We start from the raw sequence: 16851 nt of genomic DNA, 5'->3' as shown, positions 1-16851 counted from the left end.
ATATATTATTTACAATTTCCTCACTTGTTGCGGTACTCATCTTTCGTTTCTCACATCGCACTGTTTCTGTTATGAAACACACGTGAGACGAGATGGCGCAGCCAAACTTGATACTGTTACATAATTGGCCATTGGTGTGTCGCTCCATACGTTGCTCGCCACGGGTATCAGAGGACGCGTGCCTTTGTTCATGCTACCAACCTTGCTTCGCAACCTCTGGTTAAAAGCAGAGCTAGACTCTTTGCTCCGTTAACTTCCAAAAATTATCGAAACCTTCTATCGAACGCATTTTCTATTGATATTGATTATGTGTCTATCGCAATACATATCGTTATCGTTTTATCGCCCAGCCCTAAGATATATGACCCAGCTGAAATACCATCTCAAAATGTAACATTGCAGTTTTCTTGTTTTGTGCCAAGAACTGCAATTGGAAAAATTCAAATTAAATTGCAACCGATTTGATCCAATTTAAAAGTCCTCAGATCAAACTGTGTGCCAAAGCCAAACAAAACCCTAGCCCCCCCGACACACCGTCACCACGTGAAACCCAGCTCACATCTCACACACCACCCTTTTTCCTTGATTGAGTTCAATAGTTTTACATTTCAACGCCACAGAGACTGTAGAAATAGAACAGTCCATTTGTACAGTCTAGGGGGGGCAGAAGAGTCTATTAGTGGCCGTGGGATTTGACTGCCCAGCTGAAAGTTTTTGTGTTACAATCCTAATGTCCACAGCCTACATATAAGCCTCCATTAGTGAGATGGCAATCCGTCCCAGAGAGTCCATGATGCATCTGGTCAAGCGAGAGCAACCGTCCATGGCTGCCTCGTCTCCGGTCACCATGACAATCCGCTCTTTAAATGTAAATCACCAAATCCAAACCCCACAAATAAACCAGCTTCCTGGGGGACCGTGGAAGGACAGGTGGGAGGTTCTGGATGTATTAGGAACACGGTGGACACAGAGGTGGTGGCGCCGATGCTGCTTGTTCAGAGGACCGTGGTGATGCGTTTGGGCAAGAAACAGCACAGCAAGAAGCTGCACTCCCACATTGTTGTTCATTTTAATGAACACTTCCCATTGTTATTTCCGCTTTTCATCTCCCTCTCTGTCGCTCTCCAGCTTTCCATGGCTCTATCTCTTTCACTATCTGCTTCTCTCACTCTCTATACATATATATATATCGCTTCTCATTTTCCCTCCTTCCTATTCACTTGCTCTCTCTCTTACTCTCTCACTCTCTCTGTCTGTCTTTATCCCCCCCTCTCTCTCTCTCTCTCTCTTACTCTCTCACTCCCTCTGTCTGTCTTTATCCCTCTCTCTCTTTTACTCTCTCACTCCCGCTGTCTGTCTTTATCTCTCTCTCTCTCTCTCTCTCTCCACCCTTCTCTCTGGTTATCTTTACATCTGTCCCCATCTGCTTAGTGTTGCTTTGTTCAGCAGAACTAGATCACAGGTGATTTCATAAGGAGATGATCATTTGTGTAAATGGTGCCACGGCTCTGTAATAGCGCCCTTGAGCAAACAGGGGCATAACAACTTGATCCCCTGAGCTACTAACTTGCAACTCTGAAAGGCATTTAAAAAATGTTTTATGACTTAGAAAGAGTTTTAAAAACAGTGAATATGTATTTATCACTCTGGAGAATATATTTTTCATATCCATAAAACGTAGAACCTTTTAACCTACCTTACAGACAAATCACAAGCGGCCACAAAAAAAACAGTTTTCCTTTTATACAGCATAGACATAAAAGGGTTTAAATAGAGTACTGAGGCCATGAATATTAAAACTAACTGTGATGTGATGTATTCACATGGGGCCCCGCTTTTGAATCCCGGCCTGGGAACTTGTTGACCTAATGCTATTTAGAAAAATGCCAGCAGTCAAGTCAGAGCAGGGCTGTGTCTGTCAGGGAATCGAGGCTGCATCCCCCATTTTCCCCCAAAACACAGAACTGTTTGTTAGTCAAACTGCGGTGCGTAAGGCAACGCTACTGGACCTTTCAAAACCATCTTGCGTATTTGCCTCTGTTGTGCCCCCAATTCTCCATTGCCCTTTTCTTCACATACCCCTCTATACAGTACGTGCTGAGGAATCAGGGTGGAGAACAACCCCCCCAAAAGCCTGCGCTAGTAGCTAATTTAGCAGATGAGCACGGGGGAGACAGCCTGATAATAGTGGGGATGGAAAACTCATTAAAACACTGCAGGAGGAACAGAGGGTGAACTCGGCCTGAACTTTCACATGAAGGAGGAATGTGTCCTTGGAGCGGCGGAGGGCATTACACCGTGTTGTCTCCCAGCGGTTATTCATACCACTTAGGATCTTGAGAGACAGCGGGCTGCATCCGATCCCATGTAAACATTAGCCCAGGCTACGCCGCACGTCACTCACACTAGTCGTCATGATCCGTCCTCCACCCTGCCCGCTTATATTAGAATAATTCCCAGCGGTCTCCAGGCAGAGAACATTTAGAGACGCTGTTTTATCCCACTGGGGGCCCAAGGGTATTCTAGAGTTCATTGGCCAATCAAAGCAGCAGTGCCCTTACGTCGCTCCCACCTTTTGTAGCTTACTGTTGGCCAATCAGGGAATTTGGCAAGCTCAGCGACGGGCTGGGGCGGAAAATGAGTTAAAGCGCTGAATGGAGGCCGACAACTGAAACGTTTTCTAATAATTTAGCATGCTGACGTTGACGGGACCAAGGTTGAGCTCAGAGTAGGGGAGATGCACAACACTACACAGGTCATTTTCTTTTAACCAATTCTAAGTCAGAGTTGTTGAAGACAAACACACACACACACACACACACACTCAGCACTGCTAGCCACAATCAGTTGTTCCTAATTTAACACAAACCCCACTCGTAGAATTAATTCACTCAGTGGTGGAAGCCAATTTGGCGTCCCATTACTTACAGGAATGGCGCAATGGCACTTATGCAAACACACCCTTGACACACTCTTGTTTTCCTCCTCGGCTCTGCACACTAGCGCTCTCTTTACGGCCGTTACGAGTGACATCATGTTTGCGTCGTGGCTAGCTAGGGGCGATGTTGTGTAACACCTTACGAGTCATTACCATTACAGAACGATCCTCTTTCCATCGCCCGGTGAGTTTAATGACATTTTTAATCAAATGAGTAAACATTACTCATTTCATGGTTGAGGTGGACAAGAGTGAGTCAGGGAGTTTTAAAAGCAGTTTGAGGAGAATTTCTTGGCAGCCTAAAGTGCAGATTATTAACACGGTTTAACACTCGTGCCCTTGTCAATTTGTATCACCCCTGTCCTGCCCTGGTACATGCCCGCCTAATCTTCCATTACAAGTGACCCCGCCTCCTCAGTTGAAGTTGACCCCGCCTCCTCAGTTGAAGTTGACCCCGCCTCCTCAGTTGAAGTCGACCCCGCCTCCTCAGTTGAAGTCGACCCCGCCTCTTCCTCAGTTCACTCTTCTGATTGGCAGAACCGTTACTCCAATGGTCAACCTTAGAGATTCTTGTCCCTTAAAAGGCAGATTATGAGATTATTATTTAAACTATACAAATACATAATTTCTGACCTTTGACTGTTCCTTAAAGGGTGCCCTTGTGACCCTGCCCCCCTCATCCCAGCTGTGTATTCATGGCTGAAATGCAGAGCTCGGAAACCATTTGCTTTCTCTGCCCCAGAATGCGTAGTTCCCTCCTTTAACTCCCTGTTGCTGTGTGTTGTTCATTGATTTGTTTTTAACCCCACATGAACCAGAGCCCTCCCCCTTCCCTGCTCGTGTCGTGTTGGTATCCTGATTGATTAGACGCTGGGGAGACACACCGTTGTCAGCCGAGTGAAAAGGGATGTTTTGATTGAGACGTGAGCGATGTTCAAAGGAGACGAGAGACAGAGAGAGAGAGCGGTGTATCATGTGATCACGACGCTCCGCCATGATGCCTAATTTACCTGTGCCCAATTAAAACCCTAATGAAACCTGTCAATGGTCGGCATGCATCAGCACACCTGGAAGGGGCTGTGCTGCTCGTTACTGTGCGGTGCCATCGGAGGGGGATGTGATATATTACATCATATCGTCTTACCTCGCGCAGAAATAGAACTGCATCCAATTGGTCGCTCACTGAGGTGGAATATTATGCAAATTCCTAATAACGGGAGTACATGATTGAATTCCCTCACTCAGCATCCAGGCCTCTTGTGAACACACACACGCACCCCCCCACACACACACACACACACACACACACACTTTGGGGTTGGTAATACACGCGCATGCACTCGTACACAGGTGGAATTGACACACACACACACACACACACACAGACTTTTGGAGCGGTAGTGCACGTGTACGCAGTCATGCAGTGTTCATTAACCAGGTCTGTCAGTTAACATGCACTCTGTATTTAGACTGTCAAGTTTTTGAGCCGAGAAGGAAAACTGCTCTCTTTTTACAACCTGTGCTTCACAAAGAATACTTTATTATTTCCTCATTTCAGCCCATCAGGAGTCTTTTAGCAGTTTAACTGCTTTTTTTCTCTTTTTTTTTTTACTGTGGAAGGAGTCATTTTCTGGCATTCCTGATTGGGGTGGGATTGAGGGGTGGGGGGGCTGATAATGATAGCCTACGGCGCCTCAAGGACATTCTTCTTGGTGTCTTTTCGTTGGGATGCAGCCGCCATTAGCCAAACAATTACACACAGTCCTTAGCTTAGAGAAAGTGAAACTAATCAAGGCTGTTTCAGGGAGCGGTCTCAATTAATGTACAAGAATAGAACATAGAAGTTGTTTCCTGGGCTGTAAACCACTTAAAGGCATCCTTGAGGGAGAATAAAACAATTTCAGTGAAATTGTTCTGCTCACCCACACCCCCCAAATCTCCTCACCCACACCCCCCAATAGTTATTGTTCCTTTTCAAATAGTTTTGCTTCTTAAAGTGTTTCCTTGTATAGACTCAGGAAATCCACAACTTCCTGCCAAATCACTTGCACACATTTGCGTCTTTGACATTAATGTGTGCGAGTGGGCTCAATCGACTTGCAAAATCACAAGTTGTGCTATTACCGCACATCAGCGACTCTCTGGGAACTACATAGAAGCTCCCGCTCCCTTTTTTCGCTGAGAGAAACTTAAAACCACACATCAAGACAATGCACAGTGTCAATCCCGCCTCGCAGTGGAGTCTACAATGACACGACACGTGTTGTCACGAGTGGCGGTTTGTCTTGATTCAACCGCTCCTACAGAAGGGCTTTCAGGCGTTGTCTAATTGGGCTAATTCAGGGTCTATGAGCTCCAGGAGTAGCTGTCCTATCTGTTCCACTTTGTTTCCCACATTAACTCCCTCACTTACAAAGAGAGAACTCTTGGCATACAGAAGCACGTAACCGCAGACAGAGAGACAGGGACGGGGGGGGGGGGAGAGTGAGAGAGATGGAGCGCTCGCTCCTTTGTTTTTCCCACGCACAAACCCATCTCCAATTACTCAGTCCCAGCATAGAGGATATGTAAAGCTTTGGTCTGCTTACATAACATGCTGCTGCTCCCTGTCTATTTTTAACAATACGGATGCAATCACAGAGAGATGCTCTTCCTACGGTGCTGCGGAACAAGTGCGGTGGAAGCAGGTCTCGCTCTCTCGCTCTCTCTATCTCTCTTGCACTCTTTCTCTCTCTCTCTCTCGCACTCTCTCTGTCTGTCTGTCTCTCTCCATCTCTCGCCCTCTCTCTCACTCTTCCCTCACAAAACTTGCACTGCAGTGCATTGCTTCAAAACATACTGTCACTCATCCGCCATGTCACTCTCTCTCTCTCTATCTCTGTCTCTCCCTCTCTCTATCAAACGCCCACCGCGCTGTCACTCTTCTCGTTCATCTGCCTTTTTTTTTGCTCATTCCTTCGTACTTCTACGCCATCCCTGTGATCTCAGATCAGAGTAGCTGAATCCTTACATCTCTCACACACACACACACACACACACACACACCACCTGGTTCATCGTTTGACACACAGGTTGAAGTTCATCACGTTCTCTCTCTTCCCCATCTCACACACACACACACACACACACACACACACACACACACACACACACACACACACACATACACTGTCCATCTGTTTGTTCACCGTTTTACTTTGTCTATATTAAGCTGTCACCGGGCTGGGATACAGAAATATAACATCTCACAGGAAGGGAATGCAAAGGACTCTGGAAAACGACCCAAACATTGAAAAGAATGGCATAGAGGGAGTTGTCTTCCAAGATATATGATTTCATAATACATGATCTATATATATATATATATAATCAACTAATGTTTGATATGAAGTATATCAATGATGATTCTAGTCATTCATTTAACCCATCCCAAAGTGCAAGAGTAGGTGAACATGAACAGAACATGGACAACTGAAACAATAAAATGCTGATCAAAAACAACTGTAGCTTATCAATGCCCTCCTGTATACAAAGGTCTTTAGCTGTAAGTGTGATGTTTCTAATATGAGGTCTGGGCACTGGTAGGATGTTGTATTAATGCCCGGTCCCTAAGCCCGCCAGCACCACCCAGATTCCTGCTGATGGCCCCCTCCCCACCCACACGACATCACCAGCACTCGCTGGGTATTAATTTCATTGTGAGCCGCGCTCCGCCATATGTCAGTGACGGAGTCATCCGGGCCGATCCTGAGGCTTGTTGTGACAGGTCAATTGAACGGACAGGGGGGAGGGCTTATCTCCCTCTGTGCGGTGCACCGCCTCCCCCTTCTCCCCCCTCTCCCCCCTGCTCTAGCACTTGACTCATCCAGCCCCCTCCCCCCCCCCCCCCCTGCGATCTGGACCAGGAGGGGTTGTTCCACCACCCACCACGGCGGTGAAGTTTGGTGGTGGGGGAAGAAGGTGAGTCACCCTCTACGGGTGTGTCCCCCCTTCTAGCAGCAGGGTCAGATCACTGGGTTGAAAGCGGAGGGGGGGAGATTTGTCCGACATCTATCTATAGAAACAGCTTGCCTTTGCCATCAGACTGCATTGGTCCAGTCTGTTTGCTTCCCCCCCCAACCCACGGTTAGATCCATGACAGACGACAGCTGATTGACGGATTGAATATTATTCCAGAGCTCTCGCCACTAGGAAAACAAACGGATCAGTTGGAGATTAAATAAAGGTTTTAGTCTGGTTTACAGCGGCTTTGCTTTAGATGTATTTCCAATTGGGAGATCAATTATGATTTATGAGTTTTTAATGTGGTAATAAGCCTGCGCAATCATAAAAAGAGAACTGGCTCAACATTGAGTTTTTTCTTTTTATATATTTGAAGCTGCATCGAAATGTTCCGTCCCAGAAAGACTTTGTGTGTCCTATTAATAAGTGTTCCATCTTTGTGTAGGGAAATGGTGGTGGGTAAAGACGTTTGGCAGAGATAATAAGCCTGTTAGTATACTGTCACACAGAAAAGCTTGAAGGATGGCTCTGCATAAAAAACTTTACCAACTGCATAATCCCCTCTATTAGAATGTATTGGCATTTGCGTGCACACGAACATATGAAGAATAAAAAATAAAGCCTGTTTGATTCTACTTGTAATTTTGCCCTTTGCTTGTAATACGATTCTGTACCGGCTAGGCTTTGATGATCCCCAGAGGTGGAGGAGCTGTTTTTCTCCATTTCATACTTGATGCGTACAATACAAAAGCGCTGCGGAAGTCACTCACCCACATACACATGTGAATTTCATTCAACTACTAACCCTGAGCCTTTTTATTCTCTCCTAGTGATTTCTACAAATATTGACCTTAGCCACAGACTTGCGCACAAAGAGGAAAGTCAAGTAGTGCCGTTTCAAGCAGTATTCATCAATACCTTCGTAGCGTGAGCCTTTTTGGGGAAATCAATGTGTATACAGGTTCAACGTCTCCCCTGAACGTGCGACCAAAGAGAGCGCCGTACGATGCGACACATTGTGTTGGCGTGTCTCTGAATCCTTCCCTTCACACGTCGTCATTGCTACGAGAGCAATTGTTGTGGAATTACTGTCTATTTTGACACCTGAGTGAAGCTTTCATTTCCCTTTGAATTAAGCTTGTTTGGAACACCTGCGTGTGTTTGCTCCCACCCCCCCCCCCCCCCCCACCACCACCACCACCACTCCCTGGTGCAAGCTGTCTGAATCCTTTTCCCAGACTAATCAATTTCACAGGAGCTGTCATTAAGGCTAGAGAGGGGGTCTGGCATTGCAGATGGCAGCGTCCCTCTTTGCAAATGAGGCGGGATTATGAAAAGTGGCAGGTTTCAATCCCTTTGTATTATTTCCACGCCATTAGGCCAGAGCACCTCGGACCGGGTCGCATCTCCTGAAGCCGTTTACACGGAAAAGAGAACTCCTGTGTTCCCGGGACCGCCGACGGGCGTTCCTCAAGGATTCATTTGACATAAGCCCATGACCTGATTTGATTCTGCGTTGGCAGAGGTGACACGCTCGGCCAGCTCCAGGGGTAGATGTGTTATTTTTGGCCAGTGCCGTCGTGCCAGGTGTCTCGTCCCCCTACCGGCCAGGGCGAGCACGGTTCCGGAGGGCCCGTGTTGGGCCGGTGGCGGCGCGCGGTTCATCAATATTTCAAAGCCGCTCTCTTCATTTCAGAGTTGGGTTTCCCGTCGACTGGGGAGCTGTTGGCTTTTGCCGCCCCGCTCCCAGTCAGAGGGGGAAAGCGTGGAAATACTTGGCAGGAAATGCTTTATTGATCGGTTAACAGTGGAAAAGGTGGAAGCCAGGAGCTTACTTCAAACACTGCAACCTATTCCATGCTGGCTCCCATGCAGAGGGGCCTCTGTAAACACAACCTGTCTGTCCCAGCTGCTCGTTGACCTATTTTAGAAGCCTGGTAAAAAGGCCTCTTCCACTTGTTAAGTTGGTCATTCCCGTTTCTGATCCCTGTATTCACTCTCTCCCTCGCTGTCCCTTGTCGTGTAGGAGTAAGGCGGCCCCCAGATGTGGATAAGTCCAACCACAGCGTCCACTACACCCTCCTCATCGCCTGTGTGCTGGTGGCCTTCGTCCTGGGCGCCTTCCTCTCCGGCTTCCTGGTCTCCTGCTACTGCAACCACACGGGCCACAAGACCAAGAGGCTGGCCAAGGATCCAGAGGCACCCATCCCCCACGCCCTGTCCCTCCGCAGCCTGGCCAAGCTCAACGGCCTGCTGGACGGCCAGAACAAGGACGACAAGCTGGAGGTGTCCTCGCCCAAGATCTACAACTCCTTCTTCTCCAACAGCAAGGAGCACCACCATCCGCGGAGAAGCGGACACCACGGGGTCACCATGGGCGACCTGGTGCACCCCCACCACCTCCACCACTCCTCGGAGCTGTCCGGCCTGCCCACGCCCGACTCCACGCCCGAGCTGCCCATCAAGAGCATGAAGGCCTTCAAGAACCAGTGGGAGAGGAACCAGAACTGCAACAACGCAAAGGAGCCCAAGTCGCACAACATGAGCTCCAGGCCCAGCTCCGCCCTGCTGCACCAGGCCAGCTACCCCTATTCCCACGGCCTGTCCAACGGCCAGGCGCTGATGTGCGGCCCCCTGCATCCGGAAGACCGCAAGATTCCCAACGTGGACCGCATTCTTTCCCAGCACCCCTACCCTTGCTATCCGCAGAAGGTCATGGAGGTCACCTCCCTGGACGAGCTGCTGAAGCACATCCACGAGGCCAGCAGCAGCAGCAGCAAGACGGCCCAGCTCATGAGCCCCTCCGGTCTGATGGCCAGCGGCGGCTTCGGCAGCAGCCAGCTGGCGGTGGCCACGCGCATCCAGCCCCAGATCCCCGAGACGGAGTCGGCGCCCTACTACAGCTCCTCCACGTTACCCCGGGACAGCCTCACGCGGCGCATGGACGTCCCGCCGGACATCCCCTCGCACCACCAGTCCACGCTGGAGAGGAGGCACTCCTCCCAGAGGCACTCACTCCTCGCCGCCGCCGCCAAGATGTCCAACGGAGGAGCCGGATGTGGAGGAGGAGGTGCGGGAGGAGGAGGTGCGGGAGGAGGCGGCGGCGGCGGAGGAGGAGGCATGATCCCTCGGCAGCACAGCTTCGGCCAGCGGAACGGCGGGCCGCACCAGCCCCCTCCCCTCCTGGCCCGGATGAACTCCACCGGGAGCGCGTGCGAGGTCCACTACCCCGTCATCCCCAACGGGTACCTGACGCGGCAGCTCAGCTACAGCGGCGAGCAGCAGGAGGTCATGCACCGGGGGGCCATCGTGCGCCGGACCACCTCCCTCAAGCCCGATGTCCCGCCCAAGCCCCTGTTCATACCGGCCACCTCTCCAGTCAACCAGCAGGGGAAGTTCAACTACTGAGCTCCACGGAGGCGGACTATTCTAAGACTATGGAGAAAGATTGTCCCTCCTGAATGTTCCTTAGAAAAACGGTGGAGATTACAGACTGCTGAAGAGAGAGGATTGGACGCGTGGCAGCCGTTTGCTATGTGGACAAGAAACCAAATTTGCTTTTTTTCTCTTCTCTTTTGTCCAAACAAATATCTTTGTACCATATTGGTATTGCTCAGCTACTTGCTTATAAACCCTTGACAGACTAGTGTACCGTAATGCTGCCACACGATGAAAGGCTGCCAATGTTCTCATTGTCCATTTAAAATGCAAGTTGCTCTTCTTTTTCATTTTTTTTAAACAATGGCCACAGGAGGGGGACAAAATATATTGTCATCTTGAAGACTTGGAAGCTATGACCTCCTGCAATGCTGTTAAATTGGACTTTTGTTTTGCTTTTGCTTACTTTCTCTGATGTAGTGTTAATAACCAGCCCTGACTTCCCTGCCCTCCACCCTCAGATGTGTTTATACTAAGCTTGTGTATGTATATATGTGTGTGTTTATATCCACACGGTATATGTATACATATGCAGTACATGTAATGTGAGATGCAAGACATCTCCCCTAAAGGTATTGTTGTTATGTTCCGGCCTTACTTTAGTCGTAGGCTATAAAAGAAGAAGAAAAATACTGGCCACAGTCCAATTCAGATGAGGAAAGCGAGGGGAGAGCAAATGTACATCATCAACACATTCACAGCCTTGATAATGGCGATAATACGGAATGAGACGCTTCAATACAGACGGTCCTTTAATTTCTTTTCTATACTAATTATCCTTTCCCCTGCAGACGAGATCAGCGCTGTCTAATCACGTTCCATGGAGCTCTGAATGCATGCGTCACCACACCAGCTAATTGGCATAGCATTCTAACCAATTAGGGAAGTCGCCAGGTGTTGTTAAGATGTTGTGTGCTTGGTTGCCATGTGATACGATTTGCTCACAACTGGGCAAGATGGGTTGAGTTGCATACACAAAAGTTTTTTGTTTTTTTTACTGAATGTTAAAATGGTGCTCCGTAGCGTCTCCCGAATGGATACAAAGATATATATTTAAAAAAATGCCCAAAAAGGACTAGAGAAAACCTTGTATGCCGTGAAGGCACATGGACATTACATAGTATGGACTGCAGTTAGTATAATTATTATTAACTTTGTGGTTATTGGTTGTAAATAAAGGAATAATTACTAGCCAAATTTTAACTGTATGTGTAAATGTGTGCCTTATTTAATATTGTGTGTGATTAATGACACAGAGTTAAAATGGCCACCACGCTATAGATGGTGTCTCATTTTATATGGTTGTCAACGTGTCATATCTATTGTATATTTGAAGAGTTTCATTCCAAAACAATATATTAAACATTTGACAAAAAAATAAAAAAAACAATCCCATCTTAATTTTTATAAAGTGATCGCTGCCGGCACTTTCTCTCAGCAAGTTGTTCATCAGTTATTTTGATCTTTTGGCAAACAAATTAGTAACAATAAAAGTAATGTACTCTTAGGTGCTGTCTTTCACATCAAATATCAGGTATTACTAATTTCCCATAGCGGATATTTTGTGTTTTGGAATGTAATCCTTTACATGTGTCCCTATCGCAAGTGTTTCCCTGTTTCCCAGGATGCCATCCTAAAGGGGTAAGTGTGGGGAGGGTTACGAACCCATCCGTCTGGTTTCACCATCTCACCACTCAACGGGTTTCACCACTCGTGATTGCCATTGTAAACTTTGTTTTAGCCTCATAGTGCTAGCTTCTGTTTAGGGTTTCTTTTTGTTCTTCTTGATTAATATCCAACTACAAAAATGATCAAATATACAACTTTTTTATTGCATGCTTGCTAAGCTGATTTGTTGTTTTTGGCTCCAATCCTAAGAGAACATGCTTTAAAAAAAAATAATTTTTTTTTCATCTGTTAGACCTAGAAGTTCGAAGAGACATTAGGTTTTTTTGTGAAAATAAGAATTTTTACTGTGTAGAATCGCTAAAGAAAATGTTTTGAGGACTAACACGGCATTGTGCAGTATGAATGACAAGGAGGCTAATTCAGCAATGCTCAACACTCAGAGTTTACAGCTCTGAAACTACAGTAAATCAGTCAAAATGGACATGTGCTTAAAGAGTATGCACACAAAACCCTGAAATAATCCCTGTTACGAGCAGATATGGGTTCTTGGATGGGTCATCGTATATAGAGTTAGAGAGAAGAAAAAAGATGGGGGGGCGGGGTCACTATGTCGCTAGACATCGGTAGAGGAGATGCATTAAAGGGGCAGTAGAGCCTGCCAAGGAAATATATCCTCTTTCGGAACTCTGCTGTCACAGTCTCGGGCAAAGTTATTTTGGCCCTGGTGTGCTGAAAATTTCAATTACCGGAAATCAACAAGACAGCAATCTATAAGAAACCGCAATTGGGAGCCATTGATTGCTATGTCCTGGGGCTAAATTGACAAAGCACATCATTTACTAGTCAGTAATTGAGAGGAATAAATAAGAGCTGGGGTTGACTAAACCTAAGTTATTGTGGAGTTACCAGACTTTTACAAGAGCATCAAAATGATAGCCGAATAACCGCAATTTAAGACTGACCATGACATTGCTAAAGAGAAGTTTTGGCAGCTATCAGGCTTTTATGTGTTTTTGTATCAGTTGTCAAGTGAGATTGTGTGGGGAAAGGGAATCGTTCGAACGAGGGGAATCTGTATTTGATTTCTCCGGGCTTGAGTGTAAATACATGCCATGGGGGTGGAGGATCAGTGATACAGCAGTATGGTTTTTTTTGTATGATTTCCAGGCTACACCTCCTGAGCTACTGTGAATCTTGAATCTCGCAGAAATATCATTGTATGTCTCTTATACTAGGAATAAATGACAATATAATACAAGTCTCGCTCTGTGTGTGAATATGTCTAGTTTACAATCTGCCATCTAATCACTTCCCCTGGGAGCTTTGCTTTGTGTTTTTGGTGATACATTTTGTTAAAACAGTTCTCATATGGCTGGTATTGGATACCTGTAATAACTCCTAACACATATGGAGTGAGTTGGCTTGACTTCTGATGACTTTATGAAATCACAAATCTGTCAGATGTCGGATATTTTCCATTTCAAGGAACTGAGTAACAGGGAATTCCTTTTTTTGGTTCTGTCTAAAGGAAAGAAGCGTGTTGAAAACGGCATAAAAACCATTCACATCAGCGTTTGATGAGCTTTCTAAGGCAGAAAATGCAATTGAAATTATGAAATTAATTAGGCTGCAACCCCTTGTACAGACAGGACTAAGTAACAGAATTATGTTATTACAGAATTATGTTTTTTCAAACGCTTCATCTCTCCCTCTGGAAATGCCCTTTTAGTTTTTAGGGTTTTGATGAAAAATAAATGGCAGATATGAAAGGAAATTGGTGATTTCCTCTCAGTATGTGTTGTGCTCTGACAGATTGGTGCTGGGGTTCATCTCACAGCCTAGAATGTTCTGCTAATACGGATAATAAGGCAACATCTATCAGCTGATGTATTGCTCTCCCCCAGTGTCCTTTGGATTATCATTTATCAGGCGCTCATCAATTGATCGCGATAATAAATATACAGCAATTGCTAGACGCTAAGCCTGTAGTCTAGCCAAACATTTCTCTCGAGAAATAAACACGTTTAATTTTGATATTGATGACCAATTAGAAGGAACCGGATACAAAACAATTCAGAGATACGTATATCGACAGATATAAATTTGCCAGGCAAAGATGTTCCGTTTAAAATGTGTGAATTAGTCTTATTAGTAACGTCTAAAACTCATGTTTTAGACGTTTTGACCACTTGTCCCCACCTTGTTGAGGTTGAAAATCAACAGAATGAGACAGACGGTCTCGTGGAGATAATGTGGGACCACCTGCAATAATGTAATGGGCTTTATATAATGGGAATTCCAGACGTCTCTCTCTCTCTCTCTCTCTCTCTCTCTCTCTCTCTCTCTCTCTCTCTCTCTCTCTCTCTCTCTCTCTCTCTCTCTCTCTCTCTCTCTCTCTCTCTCTCTCTCTCTCTCTCTCTCTCTCTCTCTCTCTCTCTCTCTCTCTCTCTCTCGAATAATCCAATAGGTTCACTAAATGATTTCTGCATGTTCTGAGGCGTTGCCCTGGCGACGTCGATGGGTGACATCATCTGTCTTCTCTCCACATGTCCTCCTCCTTACAAAAGCCCTGCACCCATTTGCTATTTTGGTCTGTGTACCATGAGCAAAGTGAACAGTCATGATACACATGGATTCTCAATACGGCTAGCCTAGCGATCTGTAGCCAAGATCTCCTCAGCTTCTCCGGACCACTTGCACATTCTCCCATTCATCACTGTCAGCGACGTCTGGCCAGCAGGAAGCCCATCTCACCCCCCCCCCCCAAGCGAGCAGCTACCTGTCACTGTCCAGCCACCACCACCCTGACAGGGAAATGGCCTGGAAATTGTCACATCTTCAACTTATATGTGTCCTTGTCCTGACTGATGTGGGACGCCTCACCGTGCTGCGACATGTGCGTCTTCACAACCAATTTGGGGGACGCCTGTTCTATTCCATGGCACACATTGCATCAATTATATATACCTGTATATCATTTATTTTTTTCTAGAGACCAGATCAGAGTCTCCAGCAACAACCTATAATTTGAATTAGTAAAAAATAAAATACACAGTAATACACGATTACTGTTACATTACTTACTTACATAACTGTCTGAGTGCTTGATACCAACTGTTAATTACGTGTACAACTGCAATTAGAGGGTACTGCGGGCGGTCTGTGGGATCTTCTTGAAATCTAACAATAAACAGTAATAGAAAAATAAATATATATATAGATCATTGAAAATAAGTATATGATAAATATTGTTCAGTAAATGAAGCATTATGGCTTGTTATCATTTCAAATTGTGTTGCTTTTTGCATTCCATCATGTTTCCATTCCACATAATGTAATTTGTAATATTTCCATTGATGTTTGTGTATTTATTTGTGTTAGCTAAATATCACAATGGCAGCATTAGCATCATTGTTGACTCTTTCTCTCCACTGTTTTCCCAAAGCTCCGGCCTTTCTGCAGTAATCATTGTGCATAAAGGGTGCCCTGGCACGCTGCTCAGCCATTAATCAATCTTGTACCCTTTTCATATGAGATTCTTGAAACGCAAAAGGTCCTCATGACAATTAAGTGTAAACCTACACCTAAAGTCTGAGGCTGGGAACCACTGAGCCAACAACAACATGGCTTAAGAGTGTATTGCACCCCAGCTGGCTTTATGGTGATACTTTAGCTTAGCACAAGACCGGCTGCCATTAACGGAAAGCCTGACCAGTCAATCTCCTGCTATATGGGGAACATCCATTCTAGAGTCACGTCCACCACTCTGCTGCTATCCACCTGGCGCTTGTCCTGTTCAATGAAGACAAGAAAATAACTAGCATCAGTGCTTGGCACTTTCATTTTTGATTCTTCTTTTTTTTCAACATTTCTACGAACATGTCGTTCCCGGTAATAGACATTTTCCGTGTTTCTTTAATCTCGAGTTCGAAATGCAGCATTTATCTGGTAAACTTGTGGACTCACAAGCTTTTAACGGGCGGTTACATCACATCCTTCTCCTCGTCCTCAGCGCTGGGTTTGAAAGCATGTGCGTGGAGGAAGTTCCTTATTAACTGTGGATATTCATTTGAGTTTGTTCAACACCAGAGGCCCTTTCATCTCAGCTTGTGACAGGGCCGTCTCGCTGCGAGTCGACAGTAAAGAAAAGTTCTCGCTTTAAAGAGTCAGGAGACTGCGAGTCTCTGTCATGGTTGAATCATACTGGCATTGGTGAAGACCTCAGGCCTAGCTCTCTTAACCAGAAACTATCTGCAAAGCTGTGTGTGTGTGTGTGTGTGTGTGTGTGTGTGTGTGTGTGTGTGTGTGTGTGTGTGTGTGTGTGTGTGTGTGTGTGTGTGTTTGTGTGTGTGTGTGTGTGTGTGAGCATGCAATTTTTGTTTTGTTTACTTGTGCAGTAGCTGATATTTAGTCGTTGCTGAACGATGTTCAGAGTTATGCTCCAGGGTGTTCATATGGTGTTATACGGCCTCGCTATTGTAAATAGCATACATGACCGTGGCCTATGAACGGGCCAACAGTAAAGATGTGTTTTTTCTTGGACTTTCTTGGACAAGTGCATTCACCACTGCCAGGAACCACCCAGATTTACTTCATTCCTCGTAATATTGTGATCATTTTTTTACTTACAAATAACAACCCTCTAAACCTTTATGAACTTGGAAACTTCTAGTGCAAGGCCAGCAATTCCTAAGATGCGTTTATATCGCCATCCATTACACAACCGTGTAAAGGCAGTGTATGTTTGTGCTGTAGAAATAGTTTGATGACATGCTAGTGAGATGATCACGTTTCAGAGTGCTCGGATATTGTGTAAGCATTCCGACAGGTTGGATTATGAGTTA

At 45.9% G+C, this 16851-nt stretch overlaps 1 protein-coding gene across 3 annotated transcripts in view; it reads left to right on the top strand.

The window, feature by feature from the left end:
- The window catches only part of sema6cb (semaphorin 6Cb), a 126488-nt gene extending 113310 nt beyond the window's left edge, over positions 1-13178 (top strand). For all 3 annotated transcript variants that reach the window (XM_084471177.1, XM_084471175.1, XM_084471176.1), the window contains one exon: positions 8967-13178. In XM_084471177.1, the coding sequence (XP_084327303.1) occupies positions 8967-10348 (1382 nt within the window). In that variant the 3' untranslated portion in view covers positions 10349-13178. The remainder of the gene's footprint in view (positions 1-8966) is intronic.
- The last annotated feature ends 3673 nt before the right edge of the window (positions 13179-16851 follow it).

The sequence above is a fragment of the Micromesistius poutassou genome (assembly GCF_964030765.1).
Source record: "Micromesistius poutassou genome assembly, chromosome: 8".
Taxonomy (NCBI): domain Eukaryota; kingdom Metazoa; phylum Chordata; class Actinopteri; order Gadiformes; family Gadidae; genus Micromesistius; species Micromesistius poutassou.
The sequence above is the reverse complement of the archived record's forward strand: the minus strand, read 5'-3'. Positions and strand labels throughout refer to the sequence as shown.